This window comes from Bos taurus, chromosome 12 (genome assembly GCF_002263795.3).
Source record: "Bos taurus isolate L1 Dominette 01449 registration number 42190680 breed Hereford chromosome 12, ARS-UCD2.0, whole genome shotgun sequence".
Classification (NCBI taxonomy): Eukaryota; Metazoa; Chordata; class Mammalia; order Artiodactyla; family Bovidae; genus Bos; species Bos taurus.
Window position 1 is genome coordinate 26,225,507 of NC_037339.1, and position 18,914 is coordinate 26,244,420.

At 35.7% G+C, this 18,914-nt stretch overlaps 1 protein-coding gene across 6 annotated transcripts in view; it reads right to left on the minus strand.

Moving 5' to 3' along the window:
* The window catches only part of NBEA (neurobeachin), a 673,061-nt gene that overhangs the window by 456,412 nt on the left and 197,735 nt on the right, over positions 1-18,914 (minus strand). For all 6 annotated transcript variants that reach the window (XM_059892161.1, XM_059892163.1, XM_059892162.1 and 3 more), the window contains 7 exons: positions 13,087-13,195; positions 10,718-10,799; positions 10,366-10,489; positions 9,343-9,535; positions 6,429-7,439; positions 4,326-4,543; positions 1,783-1,936 (listed from right to left, as the gene is read on the minus strand). In XM_059892161.1, the coding sequence (XP_059748144.1) occupies positions 1,783-1,936; positions 4,326-4,543; positions 6,429-7,439; positions 9,343-9,535; positions 10,366-10,489; positions 10,718-10,799; positions 13,087-13,195 (1,891 nt within the window). The remainder of the gene's footprint in view (positions 1-1,782; positions 1,937-4,325; positions 4,544-6,428; positions 7,440-9,342; positions 9,536-10,365; positions 10,490-10,717; positions 10,800-13,086; positions 13,196-18,914) is intronic.

Consider the following 18,914-nt stretch of genomic DNA (forward strand, 5'->3'; position numbering starts at 1 on the left):
ACTTTATTATTTTCTCTATCTTGATGGAGATCTTCTAGTTTAGAAAACTCATAAATATTTCAAATTTATAAAACTTTTCTTATCTACTGCTAATTTTATATAAAGATCGCTTCTGTTCTACAGAAGATTTTAAAACAGTATTATACTTTAAAGTAAATTTCAATATAACTTTTTAAAATTTCCTGATAACAATGATAATACATAAACATAAAAAAAGTATATGATGTAGAAAAATCCCAGGATGAAACATTAAGTCAATCTTCAATGGATAGAAGAGGCAAAAACCTCTTCCTGTCTCAATATTAGAATGTATTCTTAACATCACATGCAACTCTCAATTTACCAGAATTTGGTATAAGTTACGGGAGGAAATCAGAGATGAAAGAGAAGGGATGGTATGTTACAGGATATCTGCACCCTTCCCACACCATCAGCTGTTTTTCTTCCTGATTCTGTTTCCTTGGTCAGCTGCTAATTTCATGAAGGCCCTAATTAGGACCTGTTCTGTTGCACTCCCTCCTGAACTAGCCTTCTTGCCTTTGGAGACTCTTGAATAAATTCATGGATGAAAGAGAAATATATGTGTGAGGCAGAAGTGTGCTGAGGATGTATACACTCTTTTGCTGCTAATATTTAAGTTTCAGTGCTGCTTCAGGGATAATGACAAAGGGAGAGTGAGAAAAAGTCATGTAGAAAAAGCTTGTTAATGATGAAATAAAACCAGACATCAGTTTGGAAACACTGCCTCAACAAGTAAAAGACATCCTAATAAAATGGCAAGTTTCTCTCTGGAAAAGTGATCTATTTTGGGCTTACGGATGAGTTTCCAATATGGCAGCAAGAACACAGTTATTAATATGAGAAGCATATTCTCGCCCATCTGATCAATTAGCTATGGAGCTTGTTTTTCATTATATGAATCAGAGATATATTTTTAAATGATAACTAAAACACTTAATTGTTTATCTATTATATGTTAAATGACATATAAATAACATTGAATATCTTTCAATTTATGTTAATAGATTCTGATGTCTTACAAAGAGAAAGTCTATATTTTTAAAAAATAAATGCTGAACCACAAAATCATGTCAGATAAAAATTCTAAAAGATGTCATATGACTAACATAAAGTTCTTTGAGATTTTTAAGAATTACCAAATTTTTCAAGTACAGAAAATGTTATGCATTTATAGTTTTTCTATTTGAGGTACCTAAATTTTAAGTAAGAAACACTCTAAGAATTCATCTGATTCTCTTTTTGAAGCAAATTACTGGCTTCAAGATTAAATCTCAAAGAATAGAAATATAAAACTACTATAAATAGCTTAAAAATAATATTTTAAGCTAATCATATAAGACTGAATATCTAAAGATGTCTTTTTCCTATTTTAGATTCATGACTCTGTTATATAATAAATACGTACTTGTATTCCAAAATTTAAGATTTACATAACAAGAATTTTAACAGTTTATTTTAATGTAGATTTGAAAAGATAAACAATATAGAGAAAATAAAGTTAAACCATTTATGGTTATAGCTCTAAGTTACATTCATCAAAATTATCAGATAAATATTTTCATAAATACACACAGCTGAAACCCAACATTGACAATTAAAAGAAGTGAGAATAAAAATGTATGTAATTTCAAATTATATGGTTAAAAACTTCTCAGGTGAACAAGTCTTGTTAAAATCCATGTTTATAGTACAGAACGCCACTGACATGCTCTGATAATGTAATTATAAAACATAACCACTAGATGGAGTCAAAGTACTTACAGTTGGTGATGTAGCAGCAGAGAGCAAAGGTAGAATTCCTCCACAAGCAATGATGATGTTGTCTACCATTTGGGAAATGAGGTGAATTGTGTTATGTACAAAAATAATATTTTCATTGCTATTGACAAAATCCATCACAGACTTTGTGGAATGGCTAAAATAGCAGAAAAACAAAACACAAACAAACATTTCTTTGGTTTAAGAATAAAAAGTTTACAACTTATTTTTAATGTCATTTTTAAAGTGAAAAATAAGAGCTAGGCAAATTTAAAATGGAGTTACTAGAAAAGAAAATAATTTACAACAATTTAGATGTCATATTACCAAAACCAGCATTCATCTCATCATGGATTTTTTGTGAGTCCAAGCATATTAACTTATTATTTTATTTCTGCTTAAAACACTACAGTGTCCTAATTCGACTCAAAGACACATGACTAGGTCAATGAATTTGGCTGAAACATTTATTTTTGCCAAAAGCTAGTTGTTTGGTATTGAAAAGCAGAGGAAGTGGATAGTTAGCTGACAAATTGTTGTATCACCAGACCGCAGCTCCAGCTTTGACCAGACATATTGAAAACATATACTGTTAGTCACAGAAGTTACATGACAGGGTAGCATAAATGAGTCAGTAAAAATTCAAGTACTTACTGAATAAAAAATGGAAAAGACCTCAAAAGTCAGCAGTGCAGCTTTGCCATACAAAACATATAATACTGATTCCCAGAAAAATACATGCACTGCTTCAGTTTGATTGTAGATCAAGAATATGAACTATTCTCTAACAGAAAAAATTTTACTCCATGATCAAATTTAAGTCAATGATTCTAACCTTTTCTGAATTGCAAAACATCATCTATAATATCTTAGATCTCAGAATGATTTCCCATGTCCTAAAAACTAAAGTGCTATCTATCATTTAAACTTTTTAAAAATTTTGTTAAATTACACAAAATTATGTCTGGGGAATTTTATGAGAGTTCATGAAATAAAGCACTGAAAGACACACATAATGTTAAGAGAAGGAAAGTTGAGTATCACTCACTCAGCAGCTACTAAAATATAACAGGTAGTAAATTATACAATGTCTCTCCACACATTGATACTCATGTTAATAGTAACGTATTTCACGGTATTCCAGTCTCCTTATTTACCACCCCCCCCCCCCCCCCCCCCCCCCGGGTATCTTACCATGTAACATTAGCAATGGAAAGACCATTGTTTCTATCACGTAAGTAGACTACGGACAAATTAACCAAATAAAATCAGAACTAAAAACTGTCTATGGCAGAGGCTGATTTCCTCTGTAAAGTTATTTCTTTTTCCCTGCTAATGTGATGTAGATTTTGTTCTATTGCTGAGCTACATCAGGTACAGGAAAGATTGGTTTCACCACAGCTACTGTGTTTGTGAGCAGCTAAAAACACGGCTACTGTGTTTGTGGAGGCCAATCATTATAATTCCATTCCTGTCTTCTGGTAATTGACTTAGAGAAAACATATGATCCAGCTGACATATGAGATATCAATACGGAATTTCATGAGGGGATACACTTAGAAAAAGTAGAAGAACAGAATAGGAGGAAGTGGAGGAGAAGAAAAAGGAGAGAGAGGAGGAGGAAAAAAGACACAAGGAAGAACAGGAAGGAAGAATGGGGTGAGAGCCGCAGCAGAAGAGTCCTGCCTTCTAGTTGAGGGAAGTTTCCTAGGTTGAATTGATTCTGGGAGCTGAAGCAACCACCTTGAATCTTCGAAGGATAACCAAGAAAAGCAAAGGAAGTTATTTGCGTGTTAAGAATATTGTGCCACTGATTTTTTGAATCGCTGACGGTAGGGTATTGCTATGTACAGCCATCTGCTTCCTAATTTATCTGCATGAACATATGACATTTCAAAACTGATTAATCTGTTGCATATGTGCTATTACAAAATAAAACTGGAAGTGAGGCAAGGTAATTTTAACATTCATGTAGGCTTTGTTTTCTTTTTTGAAATTTATTCAATTTATTTAAACTGAAAAACATAAAACAATTGAACTTTTTTATGTTATTTTCTTTCAATGATTATATCTGAAATGATGTCCACTTACCACTTAAACAGTACAAGCTCTAAAAATGATGTCATAAGTGATTTTAAAATTTTAGCACTATGTGTTAAATCTTATTACCAAGAATAAATGTAGTATATGACATTAATTTTAACATCGAAAGATAAAAATGTAGAAATTTATCTGAACCAGTATTGAACCTTTTTTTGTTTCATTCTCTTTTGTATATAGAATAGGAGATGGCAGATGTCAAAGTTTTGCTTTTTAATCAATTTAAGCCTAAATTCTTGATTAGTTTTTAATGTGAACCACCCCATAGTCATAACTCTTATGAAAATATTTATGTTTCTACAGAAACTCCAGTGTTCTTTTGAATACATTTGTGAGATTTTTTAATGATATAATTTACTTAATAATCAGGTAATTTCACTAATCTAAAATAGTCATTTTTTTTTCCACTAAAAGTAGTCTTATTTATAGAAAAGAAACATTTCTACCTCCTCCAAACATGTACATCTGTTTCTAATGCAAATAGCAAATCGGTGAGAAGTCGCTGGTGCATTGGAGACCATTTAAACTCAGGAATACGAAACATTGTAGTGCGTGGCCCTGGGCTGAACTGGCGCCGCTGTTCCTCCGTCATTGGCATTCCTCGAAATCCTAAATCAACTCGGAGATCTCTGTCCTGTTGTGTGATAGACCGACCCTGAACAGCCTAGAGATGGAAAAGATGGACTTTTGTATCGTGCAAAAGAAATGTCTGATTTCAAAATGAAAACAGTTAAGTACGGTTAAGTGAGCAAAGCTTTTGCATATGACTTTAATAGATTAGTATATCTGCTCTTATCATTCACCTGGTAATTGCTTGCACAGGAGATTTTCTGACAAGAAAAGGATACTATTATTATTTTTATTCTGTTTCAGAAACTAGACAAGGCAATCCAATACTTAAGTTTAACATCAAAGTTCACACTGAAAACCAGGTCCTCTTTTGCCCTTTTTGAGCCTTTACATTAGACCACATTCCTTCTTTATGAAAGTGAGCAAATACTCAAAGTGAAAAATACTGGATATATATCATCAACTAATTATAATCAGAAATACAAGATTAAAAGAAATATTACTTGAACAGATTCAAGTTAACTTCAAAGTGAATTTCACTTACAATATTTCAACTGAGAAAAACAAATGTCTTTTATAATTTAGAAAACCAGACAAAGGTCTGTGAACTCAGAATGAAAACCAGGCAAACCTAGTATTATTAAGCTCAGTAAACAATGTACCATGGTTTCCTTTATTTTAAACTTGGGCTTAATTTAGCATTTTCATTCCTCTGCTAATTATCACGGTAGCACAACTGCCACAAAAATACAAAACGGCAGTATTTAACAGAAAATAAAAATACCTTTTCCACATACAGAATATATTTTCAAAGATTCTTATTTGAATACAAAGACACTAGTGAGGTGAGGTACAGTGTACTCTTTCTAACATAATGCTAATGGACACATGCTAAATTATTCTTTGATATTAAAAGGTGAATGGAAAACCCAGGCAACAGCAACAAAAACCAAGTCACTAAGGGTAAAAATTTCTTCAACTCTTAAACATAAGGTATTATTTAGTGGCAAGTATATACTCAAAGCTTAACAATTAAAATTCATATCAGAAAACATCATCTGTTTCTAGCTTTAGTATGGTGAGGCACAACTGCAGCACCAACATTTCCTCACTACCAAGCCTGAGAGTCTTTAATTTTCTCATACAAATCCCCATACATGTGGCTATAAGGAAAACTCTCACTGCTAATTGCAAATTTTCTCAGCCATGTTGTCTGCCTTACAGGGCTGCCGTGAGGATTAAATCTGAAAACATATGGCACAGTGCCTGGAACACAGTAGTGAAGTGAAAGTCACTCAGTAGTGTCCGACGACTCTGTGACTCCATGGACTGTAGTCCGCGGGATTCTCCAGGCCAGAATACTAGAGTGGGTAGCCTTTCCCTTCTCCAGGGGATCTTCCCAACCCAGGATTCAAACCAGGTCTCCCGCATTGCAGGCTAACCTGCTGAGCCACAAGGGAAGCCCGGAACATAGTAAGCACTTGATAAATAACAGTTCCCTTTTCCCTTTCCTGTTCATTTCATTAATTAGGTTAATATGGACTCCAAGTCCTCTTCTCTATAATTCATAGAACAGGGTTGGACTTGAAGCTTAAAAGGTTAAAATTAATCAAGTATTCAGAATGAAGATCTTGAGTGCAAATGTGTAAAAGTAGTCACAGAGACAGAAAATATTCAAACTGGTAGAGACCTTAAAGGTCATGTTTCAATCTGGCACAAGCTCTTCTTGTACTATATGAGAAAATTCAGGCCCAGAGAGGTTGAGCAAAGTTATACACACAGAACGTGGTAGAGGTGGATATCTGATTCAGATATTTTGAATTTATTTTATATGTAAACCCACACCACTCAATTCCATAAATTATTATTCTACCATAATTAAGTATAAACATGGTGTGACTGATAAGAAATTACTCTGTTTTGGTGCTAACAACTCCGTATGTCTTCAATGAATTTTGCGCACATAAAGGGTAACTTACTTGCGTCGTGGTGGTGGTCTGGATTTTACGGATTTCCTTTCCTGACTCTTTGCCATCGTCAGATCTCTCAGTGTCTGAAATTATACTTCCTGCATCAACATTTGGTACAATTTTGCTACCAGAAGATTCCGTTTCCAGGGTCGTAGCGGTCATTTCAGCATATTCTAACCCTTTAGATGATGATGCTAAGTCTCTGTCAGAAATACTGCTCATTCCATCTGAAGTTGTATGGATCTTGAACTCTTTTTCTTCTATTATACTTGATGTACAAGTCAAGTCAACACTACCAGTCATGTGAGCAAGCAATCCAAGATCATCACCAAGATGTACTTGAGTGTCCTGAATATGTGGAATAATGTGATTGCTAGAAAGTTCAGGAAGGAGTTTCTCCTCCTGCTTGGGTATTTTATCAAAGAGAAATGATGTGCTACTGTTGGGAAGTTCATCCTTCTCATCCGCTAATGTTATCAATGGACCGTTATCCTTTTCTTCATTTTTTTTAATAATACCAACACTTCCATGTACATTGTTCTGGAGTTTCTCAACAGCAGCACTATACACATTATCCAACAAAGACTCAACCTCCACAAGAGCACCATTCTCTCCACCTACTAAAGTCTCTGGTGATAAATCCATATCATCAAGCTTCACTTCTGTTGCTTCCACTTTCTCTGCTTTTATGTCAACTAAAAGATCATGTACTTCCACATGCACACCACTTCCTGGTCTATCTGAATTCCCAAGAATATCATCGGGCACTTTTGTTGACATAAGCAAGTCTCTCGTGTCTGTGCTGACAGGGTAATCTGTCTCACTTTCTGGGCTCTGGCTTTGTGAGAGGTCCTCTATCTCTCGAATTTCCATTCCACCTTTTGCTCCTGTTGTCTGTGATGAGAGACCAGAGATGGTGCTCACATTTCCCTTCTTTCCCTTTTTAATGTTTTCCTCCTCTTGTCTCTGATATTCTTCATACATTTTGGCTAGGTATTCCTTATGTGCTTCATAAGTGACCTTAGAAATGGGTAAAGAAAACACTTAAAGGCATTTTTGTATATGTTAAAAGAAAAAAAAAGATATAAACTTATGATAATAGCAAAAATGGTATCAGTAATTTTAAGGTATCAAATATATATTAATAACCCTAAGACAAATGCTTAACTTCATCAAATAATTAGAATATCATCAAAATAGTCATATATGATTTATTACATGATTTGTCAATGCACAGGTAAACTAGCATTAAAGATTTAAATAAAATGATATCTTTAAGTGAAGTATTTCAATGTTATCCCAGTTAATATGCCAGCTGAACTCCTACATATTTTATTTATTTGAGCTAAAACAGAATTGGCTAATAATACACAATATCCAAAGTACCATGGTGTGTGAGTATGTGTGAGTGTGTGAGTGTTTTAGTCACTCAGTCATGTCCAACTCTTTGCAGCCCCATGGACTGCAGCTCGCCAGGTTCCTCTGTCCATGGGATTTCCCAGGCAAGAACACTGGAGTGGGTTTCCACTTCCTTCTCCAGGGGATCTTTCCCACCCAAGGATCGAACCCAGGTCTCCTTCACTGCAGGCAGATTCTTTACTGTCTAAGCCATCAGGGAAGCCCCAAAGTACTATTACTATATCAATATTCACCGTATATTAAAAAAAAAAAGTGTGTCTATTGCAACAAGTGAGGTCAAAAAAATAACACATATTTATAAATATATAGTTATAAAACGTTAAAACATTGCATCTTTATAAAGACTAGTTTAATTTGTTACTTTATATAGTCTCGTTTAGGAATAATCAGTACACAGTGTAGCTAGAAATAATATATAATTCTCACACAAAGACTTGCAATGAGTTTCCCCATAAAACACTACTATCAAACTTATTAATGCAATGATAAAAATGAGGCGCTGATATATTATACAATATAAATTTATCACAGAATAAAGGTCTTTAAAATTTTTAATGTTTAAAATACTGTAGACACATGATGATAATTTATATTTAAAATGACCGTATAATAGAATTTAAGGTTGAGATCTTGCTTTGAGGATTACCTTAATATAAAACCCCTTTATTTTACAGAAAAAAAATCAAGTCCCCAAAGTAGGGCTTAGCAAACTATGGCTCATGGATCAAATCTGCTTATTTCCTGTTTGGAATACAGCCGTGTTCAAACTTTACACATTGATTATGGTTATTTTCACAATGCATGACAGAGTTGAGTAGTTGTTATTAGAGGATGCACAGCCAACAAAGCCTAATAACCACTATGCAAAGGGATTAAATCAGTTTCCTAATGCCACAAAATTGAACTGTGGCAGAGATTGGATCAAAAGCCAACTTCTGACACCTATGCTTTTCCTATGACACCACCACATGATGAGAAATCTTAACTGAACTTCTGTACTCTAGTATGTACATATTCTAAATTTTAATTCACTACTTCCTTTTCCCCCAAATCAGACAATATTTAAAATATAAAAAAACATGGATTCTTAGGATTAAAAATAAAGATTATGCAATTAAGAACAACACTAAACTTAAGTACTTTAAATGCATTTATTATTCACTTAAAAACAATTTCCAATTTAGAAAGGCTTAAAAAGTATGTATCAGACTCTATTTCATGAAACATTCTTATAAGACCCAGTATAGATGTTTGAGTTAAAAGACTCAGACATAAGTTCCCAGATATCCTATAAAACATATGTGGGGGTCACATCTAGAGTGTAAAATTTAATTATAACAGGACCCCTAAAATACAGAGAAAAACAAACAGAGCAGAAAGAAAATTGTGATAAAGGAATCAGCCATAATGCAAGATGCCCACAAGATGGCGCCAACAGAGTGTTTACAGACATTTAATACACAGCTGAAATCCTGGTGGTGTAAAATGTTAAATCCCTTGTTACCTTGGAATGGGCTATTGAGAGTGTATCCACCCAGACTCTCCAGCCTCCCCATTCATATTTTATGGCATGATACAAAAGAATCCGGAAGATATTGTAGACCATCTCTGTGATCTTCTGTTCCTCAGAATTTTTAGGATTGATATAGCCAAGAGAAAACATCCAATCTTGCCACACTGAACACTGCAATAAGCATCTTGTGGGGTGAGGGGGGAGGGGGGAGAGAAACTCATTAAAAATTCTTAGATTATATTAGAATTTACTATTTGAGATAAATAGCAAAAATATGATCTGACTTAGGTAAATCAAAGTATACAGTTATTCTGCACATTTAATATTTTAACCTGGAATGACTTTCTCCATTTTTCTACCTAGATAAATCCATACTATAATTTACAATTGCTTTCCCAGCTCTTCCAGTTAGATTAGTTATTGTTTCCCTACTCCCTCATCACATGTAGTACTCACAATGCACTTAACACATTATAAATTAATCATCATTTCACTGTTATCTTTCCCACTAAACTGTACCAAATAAGATGTACACCAAGACAACCTGTGTAGCACAGTGCTTTATATATGGCAGACATTCAATCAATATTTGTTAAATTTAACTCATGCAGGAACCGTGGTTCCAAATTGTACCTCATGTCCTAGCCAACCAATTTAAAAATACATGATAATCAGTTACCAGACCACCTTAAGAGAAGCGCAGATGATCTGAGTAAATCCAACATAATTTCATTTAAAGTACTGTTGGTGGTAGACAATGACCAGGAAAAGGAATTGTACATTTTAAATAAGGGGTTTGGTGTATGTATATTCATATATACAATTAAAATATATTACCCATAAAGTTAAATAAAATTATATAAAAATAAATAAAAGTAAATGCCTTTTCTAATGATTAAAAGCATTAGCAATATAGGATATGTAAATTTTTTCTTTGCAAGAGACTGAAAATAATGGAGAGAAAATAAGATTAGTTATGGGATAAAGCTTTGTTATTGTATTCAAACTACTCACCTTCTATTTTCTCGGCTGTTACTAAAAAGTTTTATCATATCAGATAAAAATAAACGGCGAACTTCCATGAGTTCTGCACTTGGTGTAGAGTTTTTCAACAAAGTTGCCACCACTTTAAGAATCACTGAAAACAAATAAAAGTTACAGTAAAGATTTATAACTGCATTGTATTTTCTGCTCAAATAGTATTTACTGATTTTCAACTAAATGCTTAGCATGATGGTAGGCGAGTTGTAAATGCCGTTAAGTTAAACTATAAATGCCATACCGACTCACGTGGTTGGGAAAAGTTTTGATTTAGTTTCACATGTTACCATGTTACTACTGCATTAAAGAATTGCTTTTTGCTCACTTGGATTCTGAATTTTCACTGTAGAATCTGGCTCTGGATGTGGTTTGTGTACAACTTGAGTACATACTTGCTCTGTCAAAATCTGAAAGACAGAAATTGAATTTCATTTAGAAAAAAAATTCATAATTGCAAATTATAGATATACAAAGAATCTGCAAAAAATGTCTATTTGTTCAAATCAAAAGAAATACATCTTTTAAAGGGTCTACCAGTAAATTCCACATACTTCTAAACTATTTTAACTCTACAGTCTTCAAATTTTGTTTGTTACAAATACAGACAAAACTAAAGCCAGTATCTATAGAAGGAAAGATTCATTAGGAATTCCAAGAACAAATTCTGTTTGAAATCACTTTTCAGTGCACATCTTTAAAACGTTTAAATTGGGGACTGTAAACATTTGGCTGTTGTCATTAAAAAAAAAAAAAAACTTAGAAAATCAGTAAATAAGAAAATAATGTCTGAGTCTGGATCCCAACTTCAAATGAAGAAAGATAAAGAAAAAATCTTTATAAAAAATGTGGCTCATTGTCATTAACCAATGAGGTGTTTTTTTGTTTTATTTTTTCCAGTTTTAATTAATTTATTTATCTTTGGCTGTGCTGGGTGTTTGTTGCTGCACATGGGCTTTCTCTAGTTGCGGTAAGCAGGGGCTACTCTTCATTGTGGGGCATGGGCTTCTCATTCCGGTGCTTCTTTTGTTACAGAGCATGGGCTCTGGGTGCCCAGACTTCGGGAGTTGCAGCCCATGGGCCCTAGAGTGTAGGCTCAGGAGCTGCGGGGCATGGGCTTAGATCTTCTAGGACCAGGGATCGAACCCATGTCCCTGGCATTGTAAGGTGATTCTTAACTACTGGACCACCAGGGAAGTCCCCCAATGAGTTTTTTTTTGTTAAACTTCTTTTAAGTAACAAGAAATTACCAAAGTTAACCATAGAAAGGAAAAGACAGAATTCTAAAACATTTACTGCCTTTTCTACTAGCACCCAAGCTCTATGAGTACAGGATTCCTATACATCCTTTTCACTGCTACATTCCTAGCAATTAGCAAACTGCCTAACACACTGCCCATAGTCAGTAAACATCTGTCACAGTAAAGAATGAAAAATCATATATAAATTATGGATATATGATTTTTCACTATATTTTAGGCTATACCCTGTGTTTACCTCTTTTCTTACATATATTAAAAAAAACAATAAATTATATTTAATAAGGATATCACTTTATATTATGATTTAATTTCATGACTTAGGTTAACACACTGAGTTTTGAATGAAACTTTTTAAATAGTTCAACCTAAAGTAATATAGAAAACTTTGAGGAAACTATACAAGTTACTTGAGAGCTTAGTTATACATCAGATCAGATCAGATCAGTCGCTCAGTTGTGTCCGACTCTTTGTGACCCCATGAATCACAGCACGCCAGGCCTCCCTGTCCATCACCAATTCCCGGAGTTCACTGAAACTCACGTCCATCGAGTCAGTGATGCCATCCAGCCATCTCATCCTCTGTCGTCCCCTTCTCCTCCTGCCCCCAGTCCCTCCCAGCATCAGAGTCTTTTCCAATGAGTCAACTCTTCGCATGAGGTGGCCAAAGTACTGGAGTTTCAGCTTTAGCATCATTCCTTCCAAAGAAATCCCAGGGCTGATCTCCTTCAGAATGGACTGGTTGGATCTCCCTGCAGTCCAAGGGACTCTCAAGAGTCTTCTCCAACACCACAGTTCAAAAGCATCAATTCTTTGGCGCTCAGCCTTCTTCAACTCTCACATCCATACATGACCACAGGAAAAACCATAGCCTTGACTAGATGAACCTTTGTTAGCAAAGTAATGTCTCTGCTTTTGAATATAGCTACTTATAAAAGTTGGGGATGGAGAGTAAAATAATCAAGAGACAGGGATGGATGGCCCTTTCAGATCAGAAAAAGATCATGACATCCAGCAGTGGCATTTTTCTTACATTTCTGCTCAGACTTAAAAATAACAAAAAAGAAGATAGGATGTTTACTTAAGTGTACTACTTACTTAATGTGTATCAAAAAGGTACTGACTGAAAATTAAAAATAACCTACTGTTATTCAAATAATAAATACAGGGCACAAGCATCCCTCTTCACTCCCATACTTTTATTGAAACAAACACTTTGCTGTTTAAATACTCAAACATACGTGCAACATAGGAAGACTGCCAAATAATTGTACGTGGATATGTTTTAAAACAAAGTTTTTAAAATGTAACTATGCGTTCATTATTTTTTAAGAATTACTACCTTTTTAGATTAAATGATCAACTACTATTTCAATCACATAGAGAGTTTCCACTGCATACGTTTAAAATTCTCATCACACATGTTAAAAACTTTTACCTCATAAAGTGTGTTGTATGTGGTCACAGTCACAGTGTTTGTGTGCAACATCAGCCTTTCTCCAAGAAGAGTGAAAAGGCTGTGGGTATGCATGATTTCAACTTTTCTTCTGAAGAAAAAGGGAGAAAAACATCATACTATTAAACACACAGGATTTTATAACCATATGACTTTAGGATAAGTAGTAAAATCTATAAGCAGATACAGAATTACAGAAGTAGTTATGTTTACTAACTTTCACCTTCTAAAATAAATGACAGTTTATAGCATAGCTGCCTTCTAAATTACCAAGACTGCTACTTAAACACTTCTCAAAACATCTGCACAAACTGAAATGTTAGGTATACAAATTACAAAATATTGTATAAATGTTGACAGCTGTAATTTTCAAATTTCTAATAACTATTTAGGAGTTATTATATTATGCTAAATTATTGGTTTCCATTAACACACAGAGCACAAATTTTTCAAAACCTTTCTGTCCAAATTCTATGAAATAATCTATGTAAAAATTTAATAACAAAAATTTTAAATTATGGTTAAAAATGAATACAAAGCAAAGTAATTTGGCAGAAGTAAAGGAAACTCAATACTGCTTGTATTTGTGGCTCATTTAACTGCTCCTCCAAATCCATACCTAGAAGTTTTGTTGTTGCTCAGTTGCTAAGTTAGTTGCTAAGTTGTGTCCAACTCTTTGCAACCCCATGGACTGCAGCACAGCTCTATTAGAGATCTCCTGGAACACTTTCTCACCTCTCATTCACATCACTTTCTTACAGGTCTGGATCTGGATCTTCTTGGCTTTCAACTCTCAGTATTTCATCTCTTACATTGATTTTCCTTGTTGTTTGGATTTGGCAACTATGACATAAACTGACTAGATAATCACCAAACTTTTGTTCCTTTTTTCCTGAGCCCATAGCTGTACTGTAATTCTAGTCTCTATTGCAGCTGGGTGTGGCCACTAAACTGAGTTCTAGTCCATGGAATTTGAGCAGAAAGTTTGTGGGTCAATTTTAGGTCTAGCCCACAGGAAAAAACTCTTCCCCATAGAAGCAACAAAGAAGCTTTACGATAAGGATGAAGAGGTACCAGATGAAAAGAGCATCGCTTGAAGAAATCACCTACTACGGATACCCACTTGGCTCTTAAGTGAATAAAAAAGAAACTACTAGTGTGGTAAGTTACTAAAACTTCACTGTCTGTAACAGGAGCTTTTGCCATCTTAACTAATATAGAAATCAAATAATCAACCATTTATCTGGACACCACTCACCAGGAAATGCTCTCTTCCATTAGCCTTCTAACTACAATACACAACACAAAAGAGGTAGGACAGCTGATCCCCTCACCCAATCCTCCTCAGCCCAGACAGCAGAATTACCTAAACCCAAGAGGCAGCTAGGGCAAGTGTCGAACGGCTATGTTTGCAAAACATGGACAGAAATTTTTTAGATTGATATAACTGATTATTTTTGCTTTTGTTGTCAAATCCATAAAACCACTGCCAAGACTGACGTCAAAGAGCTTACCTCCTATGTTTTTTGGTGTAATGCTCAAGTCTTTAATTCATTTTGAGTTATTTTTTCTTTTTTGAGATAATTTTTATCTAATGCATAAGACAGAATTCCAGTTTCATCCTCTGGCATTTGGTTGTCCAGTTTTCATGAATCTCCGCCCATAGTTCATCAGGAACTCTATCAAATCTAGTCCCGTTAATCTATTTCTCACTTTCACTGTATAATCATAAGGGATTTGATTTAGGTCATAACTGAATGGTCTAGTAGTTTTCCCTACTTTCTTCAATTTAAGTCTGAATTTGGCAATAAGGAGTTCATGATCTGAGCCACAGTCAGCTTCCAGTCTTGTTTTTGCTGACTGTATAGAGCTTCTCCAACTCTGGCTGCAAAGAATATAATCAATCTGATTTCAGTGTTGGCCATTTGGTGATGTCCATGTGTAGAGGCTTCTCTTGTGTTGCTGGAAGAGGGTGTTGATCAAGACTATCCCCAAGAAAAAGAAAGGCAAAAAATCAAAATGGCTGTCTGAGGAGGCCTTACAAATAGCTGTGAAAAGTGAAAAGCAAAGGAGAAAAGGAAAGATATAACCATTTGAATGTAGAGTTCCAAAGAATAGCAAAGAGAGATAAGAAAGCATTCCTCAGTGATCAGTGCAAAGAAATAGAGGAAAACAATAGAAGGGAAAGACTAGAGATCTCTTCAAGAAAATTAGAGATACCAAGGGAACATTTCATGCAAAGATGGGCTCAATAAAAGACAAATATGCTATGGACCTAACAGAAGCAGAAGATATTAAGAAGAGGTGGCAAGAATACACAGAAGAACTGTACAAGAAAGATCTTCACGACCAAGATAATCAAGATGGTGTGATCACTCACCTAGAGCCAGATATCCTGGAATGAGAAGTCAAGTGGGCTTTAGGAAGCATCACTATGAACAAAGCTAGTGGAGGTGATGGAATTCCAGTTGAGCTATTTCAAATCCTAAAAGATGATGCTGTGAAAGTGCTGCATTCCATATGCCAGCAAATTTGGAAAATTCAGCAGTGGCCACAGGACTGGAAAAGGTCAGTTTTCATTCCAATCCCAAAGAAAGGCAATGCCAAAGAATGCTCAAACTACTGCACAATTGCACTCATCTCACACGACAGTAAAATAGTGCTAAAATTTCTCAAAGTCAGGCTTCAGCAATACGTGAACCATGAACTTCCAGATGTTCAAGGTGGTTTTAGAAAAGGCAGAGGAACCAGAGATCAAATTGCCAACATCCGCTGGATCATGGAAAAAGGAAGAGAGTTCCAGAAAAACATCTATTTCTGCTTTATTGACTATGCCAAAGCCTTTGACTGTGTGGATCACAATACTGAGGAAAATTCTGAAAGAGATGGGGATACCAGACCACCTGACCTGCCTCTTGAGAAATCTGTATGCAGGTCAAGAAGCAACAGTTAGAACTGGATGTGGAACAACGGACTGGTTCCAAAGAGGAAAAGGAGTACGTCAAGGCTGTATATTGTTACCCCACTTATTTAACTTCTATGCAGAGTACATCATGAGCAACACCGTGCTGGATGAAGCACAAGCTGAATCAAGATTGCCAGGAGAAATAATAACCTCAGATATGCAGATGACACCCTTATGGCAGAAAGTGAAGAAGAACTAAAGAGCCTCTTAATGAAAGTGAAAGAGGAGAATGAAAAAGTTGGCTTAAAACTCAACATTCAGAAAACTAAGATCATGGCATCTGGTCCCATCACTTCATGGCAAATAGATGGGGGAACAGTGGCAACAGTGCCTTACTTTATTTTTGGGGGGGGTCCAAAATCACTGCAGATGGTGACTGCAGCCATGAAATTAAAAGACATCTACTCCTTGGAAGGAAAGTTATGACCAACCTAGACAGCATATTCATAAGAGACATTACTTTGCCAACAAAAGTCTGTCTAGTCAAGGATCCAGTTTTTCCAGTAGTCATGTATGGATCTAAGAGTTGGACTATAAAGAAAGCTGAGTGCCAAAGAATTGATGCTTTTGAACTGTGGTGTTAGAGAAGACTCTTGAGAGTCCCTTGGACTTCAAGGAGATGAAACCAGTCCATTCTGAAGGAGATCAGTCCTGAATATTCATTGGAAGGACTGATGTTGAAGCTGAAACTGCAATACTTTGGCCACCTGATGCAAAGAGTTGACTTACTTGAAAAGACTCTGAGGCTGGGAAAGATGGGAAGAAGGCAGGAGGAGAAGGGGATGACAGAGGATGAGATGCTTGGATGGCATCACCAACTCAATGGACATGCGTTTGAGTAAACTCCGGGAGTTGCTGATGGACAGGGAGGCCTGGCATGCTGCAGTCCACGGGGTCGCAAAGAGTCATTCACAACTAAGCGACTGAACTGAACTGAACATGGTCCAGTTTTCCCATCATTTACACCAGAGATTATTTTTTCCTCGTTGTTATGTCTTGGCTCCTTTGTCAAGAAGTACTGGTGATGTATGTCAGCTGTATTTCTGGACTATTTTGTTCCTTTGATTCAAGTGTCTGTTTTTATGCTAAGACTATACGGTTTTGAATCAGAGAAGGCAATGGCACCCCACTCCAGTACTCTTGCTTGGAAAATCCCATGGACGGAGGAGCCTGTTAGGCTGTAAACCATGGGGTCGCTAAGAGTTGGACACGACTGAGCGACTTCACTTTCACTTTTCACTTTCATGCATTGGAGAAGGAAATGGCAACCCACTCCAGTGTTCTTGCCTGGAGAATCCCAGGGACGGGGGAGCCTGGTGGGCTGCCATCTATGGGGTCGCACAGAGTCGGACACGACTGAAGTGACTTAGCATAGCATACGGTTTTGAAAACTGTAAGTTTGGATTATAATCTAAAATCAGGAAATGTGATGCCTTCAGCTTTGCTCTTTCCCAAGAGTGCTTCAGTTATTCAGTGTCTTCTGTGGTTCCATAAACATTTTAGAATTGTTTGTCTATATCTGTAAGGAAATGCCATTGTCATTTTGATAGCAATTGCATTCAATCTGTAGATCACTTTGGGTAGTATGGGCATTTTAACAAAATTCATTCTTCCAAACCATGAGCATGTATATCTTTACCTTTGTCTGTGTCTTAATCTTTTTTTTTTTTTCCTTATCAATGTCATAGTTTTCAGTATACAGATCTTTCAATTTCCTTGGTTAAACTTATCCTTAGGTATTTTATTCTATGAAATCTTTCATTCTTTCTATACACACTTAACCTCCTTTCCTATTTGTCATCTTTGTTTCTAGGTGCTCCTTATACATATTTCTTCTAGTTCACCAATTCTTTCTTTTTTTTAAATTTTATTTTATTTAACTTTACAATATTGTATTGGTTTTGCCATATATCAAAATGAATCTGCCACAGGTATACATGTGTTCCCCATCCTGAACCCTTCTCCCACCTCCCTCCTCATACCATCCCTCTGGGTCATCCCAGTGCACCAGCCCCAAGCATCCAGTATTGTGCATCGAACCTCGACTGGTGACTCATTTCATATATGATATTATACATATTTCAATGTCATTCTCCCGAATCATCCCACCCTCTCCCTCTCCCACAGAGTTCAAAAGACTGTTCTATACATCAGTGTCTCTTTTGCTGTCTCGTATACAGGGTTATTGTTACCATCATTCTAAATTCCATATATATGCGTTAGTATACTGTATTGGTGTTTTCTTTCTGGCTTACTTCACTCTGTATAATAGGCTCCAGTTTCATCCACCTCATTAGAACTGATTCAAATGTATTCTTTTTAATGGCTGAGTAATACTCCATTGTGTATATGTACCACAGCTTTCTTATCCATTCATCTGCTGATGGACATCTAGGTTGCTTCCATGTCCTGGCTATTATAAACAGTGCTGCGATGAACAGTGGGGTACACATGTCTCTTTCCCTTCTGGTTTCCTCAGAGTGTATGCCCAGCAGTGGGATTGCTGGATCATAAGGCAGTTCTATTTCCAGTTTTTTAAGGAATCTCCACACTGTTCTCCATAGTGGCTGTACTAGTTTGCATTCCCACCAACAGTGTAAGAGGGTTCTCTTTTCTCCACACAGTCTCCAGCAATTATTGCTTGTAGACTTTTGGATCGCAGCTATTCTGACTGGTGTGAAATGGTACCTCATAGTGGTTTTGATTTGCATTTCTCTGATAATGAGTGATGTTGAGCATCTTTTCATGTGTTTGTTAGCCATCTGTATGTCTTCTTTGGAGAAATGTCTATTTAGTTCTTTGGCCCATTTTTTGATTGGGTCGTTTATTTTTCTGGAGTTGAGCT